Below are 9,196 nucleotides of genomic sequence, written 5' to 3'. Positions count from 1 at the left end.
CTGAAAAGAAAATAATAAACAATTAATTAGGTGACCTATAACCGGTAGACCTATTTTGTTTTGTTTAGATTACGTAATCATATAAATACGGTCACCCTGAAAAGTAAGTAGGAAACTTTAATAGGCTGACTCCGCCATTTCGCGTCATATCCTGATATTGAAATATGCCGAGAAAAATTACGACTGAGTGACTCATCAACGATCTGGATAGGTAGGTAATCGAATTTATAATGTAGACAAGGAAGAAGGACGGATTGCCACGTGATACGGAAATTCGGCCACCGGGGCAAATAAGTCGTGTAGGAACGCTACTTTAGAAGATAGTGAAAGTATTTTTTAAATATTTACCTATTAGCGGGGTGAAGCGGCGCGGGGGGCGCGGGGCACACGTCGGCGCACGCGCCGCGGCGCATCACTTCTGGAACAAGACAATTGGAACTGAATATTTGGTTGACATAAGAGTCCAAGCGATTCAATATGCGGTTTGGATCTGGTAATTCCATTCGCTCTTTATTCATGAAATACATAAAATTATGAGATCCTGAGATTCCTTTTAAGGTAAAAGTTCGCCTTTGTACATCTTATTATATTGTTATCTGTTCATTTCATGTATTTTACGAACAATAATAGTACATTGTGTATTCAAAATTCAAATTAAAATCATTTATTCAGTAAATAGGCCGCAATGGGCACTTTTACACGTCATTTTTTAAACTACCAGCGCTTTCGGAAAGACCATCATTGCCAAGAAGAATGCGCCGCAAGAAACTTGGCAGGAAGTCATTTTTTTAACATAAAATAATTACAAATAAAATACTTAAAAACTACATAGTGTACAATTAAATAAAAAAAATACAAAAATAATAATAATAATACAGGGATGTATAGGGTCCCTTAATTACAAAACAACACTAACTATTATCTACGTTCAGTGGAAGTGTAAACTGCTTCCACCGTCATAAATTAAAAAAATAAATAATAATAATTCTGAAATTTACATTTCAGGACAAGTAACCACTAAGCTTTTGGATTCCGAAGGCAAGCTCACGTCTGCCGCCCCCAAAGTTAGCTCACACTTTAAAGGCGGTAAGTAATTGGGTTTTATTTAGGAGGTTGCAACCAAATAAGCTTGCATGTTATGACATTGCTTACGAGCAAGTGTGATGAAAATAATTATAGACATGACGGCGCAGGACCTGATTTCCGCGTAGACATGATAAGCCCTATGATGGCACACCACGCATTAGATGACGGATTTTTAAACGAGCAAAAAAACTAATGTAAATTAACTATCATCAATGTAATTTACCGAATCGTTACCGAATGGGTTCCGAAGGATGGTCAAAGGAGCAGAGGCAGACCCAAGAGGAGATGGCGGGACGACCTGAGCGCTTTTCAGCTCGATTGGCAGGTGAATGCCCGGGACAGGGAAGAGTGGCGAATGAAAGGGGAGGCCTTTGCCCAGCAGTGGGACATATTAAAGGCTACATAAAAAAAATGAAATTTAAAGAAAAACTTATCGTATTGTATGGATGTATAAAGCTTTAATCTGTAGTCCGTACAAATCAACTAGAGTCAGAAGTAACCCCAAAGTCCAAGCGGGTAACCCGAGCGCGCCCAAAATACGCGCCCGCGCCGGCGAAGGCGCGCGCGCACCGAAATAAAGGATGATACCAATTTCGCAACTCACACGCAAATAGACGCGCCTTTTGCGGCAACTGCCGCAATTATATAACGCGAGTTCTGGCATAAAACGGAATGGAAGGTATAAGTTCGCTATTTCGTAGTAGGTAAGTTTATCTCAAAGTTTGTTAATTGCTTGTTTTGTTTATTTTTTAGGGTTCCGGAGCCAAAATGGCAAAAACGGAACCCTTATAGTTTCGCCATGTCTATCTGTCTGTCTGTCCGTCCGTCCGCGGCTTTGCTCAGGGACTATCAATACTAGAAAGCTGTAACTTTGCACGAATACGAGTATGTATGTAAACTATGCCGACAAAATTGTACAATAAAAAAGTTTTTTTTTCTCATCCAACCCTATAGTGTGTTGGACAGGTATTCGTTGGATAGGTATTTTAAAACCATTAGGGGTTTGCTAAGACGATTATTCGATACATTGATTTTTTTGCGAAATATTCAACTTGTGCAAATTTTCATTAAAATCAAGCTATGTTATCTTCGAGCTATGTAAACTTATGACAAATGAATTCCATTTATAGAAACAGAGGCGATGTTAAAAATGGCGCTTATAAGCGATTAGTAAACATGGTGATTCACGCGCATCGCCCAATGATTTCCGTCGTCTAAAATAAACAAAACCGTGATTGACTTATTACTTGAATCAGGAGGTATATATTAAATCACAACACTCGAAAATATCAGATTTTTTTTTATTCACAGCACTAGCTGTTGCACGCGAATCCGTCTGTGGAAAATTTGTTTATCGCTATCTCGCGAAGAACGTAGGTACGATTTTCCGGGATAAGTATCTCTATGTAAACTGTTATATATCTTTCCCAGAGTTTAAAAAACACTCATATTAAAACAACTGGTCGAATTTCTGAAATAACAAATTAGGCTGCTTTTTGATCCTATAATCCCACGGGATACAAATGTAAAGTCCCAAAATCTAAGTTACGAGACATCACAATAAGCACGGGTTTTCTCCTAACAACGTAATAAATAAAATAAAATAAATAAATAAATATCATGGGACACTGACACCAATTGACCTAGTCCCAAACTAAGCAAGGCTTGTACTATGGACACTAGGCAACGGATAAACATACTTATATAGATAAATACATACTTAAATACATATTAAACATCCAAGACCCGAGAACAAACATTCGTATTCGTATTCGTTTGTTTTTTTTAATGAAGACTAGAATGTCAGTTAAAACTGAAATTACAATACAGCTGCCAGACCTAATGACTCACAAAAAGCCACGGGTGCTGGTTTACTACAAATGATAGTCTCTTAGTCGTATCATCAGCGGGAGAGAATACATTATAAATAACTGCCGGTTAATTATATAATTAGTACGCTAATTGGTCAGCGGCGTAACATGTTTTTCTCAAAAATGTCCGTAAAAGTTGTCATTATTCTTGACATATCAGAAGGCGAAGTGCATAGTTTATGGTCAGCGAAAAATTAAAAAGTTAAAATGATTGCAGGCGCGCTAGCTCGACAATAATGACAATTTTTAAGTTAAAAAGGCCATGGAAATGTTGGCACAAGTCGTATACAGCCAAGTCTAATGGCCGGTATCAGATATTTTGTTGGAACTCCGGACTTTTTCTATTGGGTCTGATATAGCTTGTGGTGTTTTCGGTGGAAAAATTCACCTGCAGTTTATTTTTAAAGAAAAAAGGCGGGAAAGCATAAGAAAAATATTGGAATAAAATTAAATTTTATAATATATTTTGTGAAAAAGTTAATTCTATTTCAGAATTATTCACCATTTTTGAGAAAAGCTTTATATTAGTCTCGGCGGGAATAGCAATTGCTGGCTTCGTATTAGTATAATCTACTATTATAATAGCTATGGTAATAAAATACCCAGAGGGCGTCGCCCGAGAAAACGATCTGATTAGCCCAATATTGTACCATAAAAATTATAATTGCTACAAATCGATATTCTAGGGTTTCTTAGCAATAGAAACATCGCTAGATGGCGATAGTTTAACGTTACATTCGACTTACAAAATTTGCCGCATACCTACCGAGTACCTATACTAGATATACAATACAAATGAAATACAAAATTAAACAGAAATGAAAGCTTCCTCGGACAAAGAATTAGCTTAGCAATTGAAACAGAAAACGCTGCCAGCATCTTCAGGACCTTGCCTAAGGGACTCTTTATGCACAGTCACCAGCATTAATATCTGCCACAACGGAGCGTGCAAAAATATCTGACATGTCCTTCCGGCCTTAGAAATAGAGTCGTATCAGATATTTATGCACGCTTGTTGTATCAGATATTGGTGCTGGTGACTGTACCTAATTTGTTTTACTTTAGGTTCTATTTTTATTTTATGTAGATAAGTTTGTTAAGTATAGGACTCTTTTTAATTGAATACTTTTATTTAATATTATTATATGACATTTAACCCATTGTTTTCAAGTGAAAGCTAAGTTAAGGGTATAAATCCTTATAAAAGTATAACAGAATGTGAAATAAAAGCTATTAACTACTCGTATTTTTATTAGATATTTTTGGAATCCCAATCGATTGTTCTCATATCAATTTAATATTGAAACCAAACATACGAAAAAAAACTTAACAACCGTTTGAATATACAGTTCAACGGCACACCAAACAAAAGCCGATACCGATCAGCTGTCTTGAAGTCGATATGCGTTACTCATACATACATAAATATGCCGTGTGACGTCACGGCACACCGTCTGGCGAGCGGCCAACCGTGCCGCGTCACGGCCTGACCCGTCACGGGAGAATTAACCTTATTCACTATTACGTGAACACTCTTTTTGATTGGCACACACGAAGCAAATGTAAACAATATTATGTGGGTAAAAGGAATGGATATTTTCGGTTAATTGTGTCTCGGAACGTGTTAAGTGTGTCGGGGTGCTCCATTTCTTGCTTTTGAGGTTTAATTTGAATATGCTTTTTTTTTGCTGTGTGTTAAATGTCAAAGACGAAAAAAAATTATATTAAAAAAAGACGAAAAACCGAGTTAGATTGGGCAAAAATATTTTTTTGATTGGGATGGACATTATAAAACCCAATTACGAAAAGTAAATCTTATGACGCGTTTTTTTATATGGCTAGGTAGGATCCCGCCCATTGATAGTAATAAACATTGTAGCAAATACACTCACTCTACATTTTGAAGATGGCCATCGACGTTCAGTGCAAAAGGCGTTTTGTTTTACTGTGGTAGAGTTTTGCAATGAGACTACAATCATAGCTCTTACGGAGTGATGCCATAAGGTCGATAGTATTTTATTTCCTTCTATTATGATATAGATACAAGATTATGTCACGTATCTTATCATAGAGGTATTTAAGCTCCATATCGTGATTGAAAAGAAGGATAACTCAGTTATTGGTAGGTATATTAGCTCACTGAATCACTAACTTTTTTGAGATCTAAATGTGTCAGATTTAGCTTCCTCGCTCTGGCAAGGCAAAATGCTCGATTGAGAGCATTACCTACATTACTGAGCCATCCATGGCAGTGCTTCAGTTAACTTATATGATCACATGATCAGTAAAATGATACATAAGATAGTCTCCCACCAAAACAGATGCAGAGTCTTTTCTCATCGGCTTCACCGCTCTCAATCGAGCATTTTGCCTTGCCAGAGCGAGTAAGCTAAATATTGACACATTTAGATCTCAAAAAAGTTAGTGAGTCAGTGAGCTATAGGTACCTACCAATAACTGAGTTATCCTTCTTTTCAATCACTCACTCGTGAGCTAAACGTCCTTAATACACAAGATTTGGAGCCTATGATAAGATACGTGACATAATCTAACACAGTAAAGTGAAACACTTGTTTCATCTGATCTCTTTAGGATTTAAAGTAGGAACTGTCCAAAACCGTATCATCCTACGTTCCACCATGGTTTGGCGACTGACACAATTCGGAACAAGACAGGCACAGGCGTATACGGTTTTATTTACCTATAAATAATACATGAATGTTAGTAGTTACCGTATTAGGGCTCGAAATGAATCATGAGATGCGTAGGAGCATTATTAATGGTGCTCTTACGAGGCAAAACACGGCCCGGTAAGGCTGCGACATAATAAGATTATGCCAACAATATGCCTTTTCATATTATGCTAATTTGTAGCTAGTGTTCGAATGCTTTTGATCGCGGTTTTGTTCGATTGGTAATAAAGGCTATTTAGGCTATGTTACCTGTTTGCTGATAGGAAATATTAAAATGCCTCATTAGGTACTATTTGAAGGGTCCTCGGAAAGAACGTGTCTAGTCACCTAAGCATTTAGTTAATCATCACGAACAATTACTATGGTTACCATTTATTTAAAAGTTAAAAATATATATTGTTTTCAGATTATTTAATTCAATTGTAGTTCATAGTACTTTGCGAGCTCTACATATTGAGAGACACGAAATTCGAATTTCGGAGTAGCACCGCAGTTGCCAACTACGAACTCCGGACTCCAGCACTGCGGTGTGGAAGACAATGGGAAACCACCACAGTTTTCCCAAGAAAGTTACTATACCATGAAGGTTTATTAATGATCAACTGACAACCACGGTCACTATCACGAATGTAGCGTCTTAAAGAGACTGGACACCACAATTTAGTTGACATACTTTTTATGGCAAAGGCAATAGTAAGCTGTGACTTCACTTCATTGTCAACTCAATGGATATAGCTGAAGCCTCCATCTTCAGTGCTTTAAGAGGAGTATTATCTGTCAGTTAGTCAATCAGTTACTTGAATAATCCTTTATAGGTACTAGCTGTAGCCCGCGACTTCGTCCACGAAGAATTAGTTTATCGCGAACCTATGGGAACTATACAATTTCCTGGGATAAAAAGTTTAATCATGAGCGTAACAATCAAACATATCACACACATTCGCATTTGTAATATTAGTTAGGATACATTTACATTTATTTCGTACCTACTTACTATTTTTAACTCTACCCAAAGATATCGTTTCAACTATTTGCATATTAAGGAATCATTTTCATTTATCGGCAAAAGCAAGTTAAGACTTAATATAGAATTATGAAGCAATGTAGACCAACGCACAGTTCCTAGAATAATTTATCACGCCTATTCAGTTAAAATAATGATCACGGGATACCCGTAAAAGTAACAAATTTGGAGTTGAAACGCAAGCCTATACTGTATTAAAAAAAAAATACAAATAGGCTCCAAAAACCAATCATAAAATAATGAATTAAAATTCACACCTGCAAAGATGACTAAATTTTTATTTTGTTTAATTCATTTATTTGTGGAGCACTTTTTTACATTTATTCTAGTTAATATTCATTCCTAAGGGGGCTCCTTTAAATTATATATTTTTTTTGTTTTAATTTTAGTTTCTTTTATGTACCTACCTAGGTACTTTAGTATACCTACTTTTAGGATAGTTTTACAAATAGTTATAATTATTTAGTTACTAAAACTTTTTCAACCTTTTTCATGACACGACCTCTTTAGTATACTTAAATAAATATTCCGCGACCCCCCTACCCGTTGTATTATTTTTTACTGAAGTAGTTTTCCCAGCAACTAATAGGGGCTCGGCGACCCCGCTAAAGAGGCCACAGGTTGAAAAACACTAAATTTTAGTTGTTAGCTACTGTTTTCTGTATTGCATTTTTAGTTATGAAAGGTCAGTTTTTTGACCTATAAGAATGTTCAAACGTATAAAAATAGAAACGTAATTTTGAATGAACCTGGACTGGTTAGTGTTACAAACAAATAAAGTATCGTAAGATGAGGATGGATTTTAATTTGTAACTTTGACCTTGCAATACTGAAAAGAAAAAAAATCAGGTGGCAAGGGGCATCGGAATAATAACAATGAAAACAATAACAACAACACCTTGTGATATGTCGATTAATGACACGGCATACGACATTGTGTCAGATGGTCTCTATCATGGCAGTTATTAGGTACTTCTCTATACCTTCTGCCGCCTAACTTTTCCTAAAAGTTTATTGCTCCGACTAGTACCACAAAAACTATTATACTCCAATAATTGAATAGGCATTATACCGTTAAGCGATTCGAACACAATCCGGGGGTAAAGTAACTTAAAGACGTCGCATAAAAAATGTATCTCAAAAATGCGTCAAAACTGAGTATTAAGTAATGAACTTTTAGATAGATTTATATGGCGCGTGGTATACCTACTTGGAGCTACAATGTTCAAGCCATGTTATTATAAGACGCTACGCTTTTGTCTGCAATGTTTAATGTTATAAATCATTTTAGAATTAAAATATCTTATATCAATTTATATCTTACTAGCTTTTACCCGCGGCTTCGCACGCGTAAACTATTCGGTGTGGTAGCTGCAATTGAAATTTTCGGGATTTTACAAAATTCCCCTGGAAATTCCCAATATTTATATCAAGGTCTTCATTGAGGTTGTGTTGTGAATAACTGTACAAAATTCAAGACTCTAAACCCAGTGCTGAAGTTTCAACATTATTCCCTATCAAAATTCAAATGCAAAATTCAAATTCAAATCATTTATTCAGTAAATAGGCCGCAATGGGCACTTTTACACCTCATTTTTTAAACTACCCGCGCTTTCGGAAAGACCATCATTGCCAAGAAGAATGCGTCGCAAGAAACTTGGCAGAAAGTAATTTTTTCAAAATAAAATAATTACAAATAAAATACTTAAAACTACAGTATACAATTAAAGAAAATATACGAAATAATAATAAAAATAATACAGGGATGTATAGGGTCCCTTAGTTACAAAACTATACCGTGGGAATATCGGGATAAAAAGTAGCGTACTTATGTGTTATTCCAGACATACGGCTACCTACATCCAAATTTCATGCCTCTAAGCCTAGCGGCTGTTATTTCGACATTTTATTCCTAGGTATCCCGTGGTACTATCGGGTCAAAAAGTCGTCTATGTGTTTTTCTAGACATTCAGCTTCCTACATACCAAATTTCATGACTCTAAGCTCAGCGGTTAATATTTCAAGGTTTTATCCCTATCCCGTAGGAATATCGGAGTAATAAATAGATTATGTGTTATTCCAGAGGTCCAGCTACCACATACCTACCGGCGGAAGACCAGTGCTGGTTTTCAACCAGCGATATGCTGAGCCGGGACCTTTTTATAGCGGCAACATTTCCTATTGTTATTGTTACTTATTATGTGTCATTGCTGTTATAAATAAATTATTTTCTTTCTTTCTTTCTTTCTTTACATACCAAATTTCATGACTCTAAGCCCAGAGGTGTTATTTCGAGATTTTATCCCTATCCCGTGAGAATACCGGGATAAAAAGTATCCTATGTTTTAATCCAGGTTATAAACTAACTTTTCGCCAAATTTCATCCAAATCCGTCCAGCCGTTTCAGCGTGAAGAAGTAACAAACATACTCACTCACTCACTCACAAACTTTCACATTTATAATATTAGTAGGATGTCGATTATCATAGCTACAGTCAACAAAAAATATAAGTAGTTATTGA

At 36.0% G+C, this 9,196-nt stretch overlaps 1 protein-coding gene across 2 annotated transcripts in view; it reads right to left on the bottom strand.

Annotated features, from left to right (window-relative positions):
- The window catches only part of LOC141438906 (uncharacterized), a 44,659-nt gene that overhangs the window by 3,309 nt on the left and 32,154 nt on the right, over positions 1–9,196 (bottom strand). Inside the window, exon 2 of one of the 2 annotated variants that reach the window (XM_074102958.1) lies at positions 349–415. In XM_074102958.1, coding sequence (XP_073959059.1) covers positions 349–415 — 67 coding nt within the window. Of the gene's footprint in view, positions 1–348; positions 419–9,196 lie in introns of both variants that reach the window. The other variant, XM_074102959.1, reaches the window with a different exon arrangement.

Source organism: Choristoneura fumiferana, chromosome 20 (assembly GCF_025370935.1).
Source record: "Choristoneura fumiferana chromosome 20, NRCan_CFum_1, whole genome shotgun sequence".
Taxonomy (NCBI): domain Eukaryota; kingdom Metazoa; phylum Arthropoda; class Insecta; order Lepidoptera; family Tortricidae; genus Choristoneura; species Choristoneura fumiferana.
Note: the sequence above shows the minus strand (reverse complement) of the source record. Positions and strands in the feature narration are given on the sequence as shown.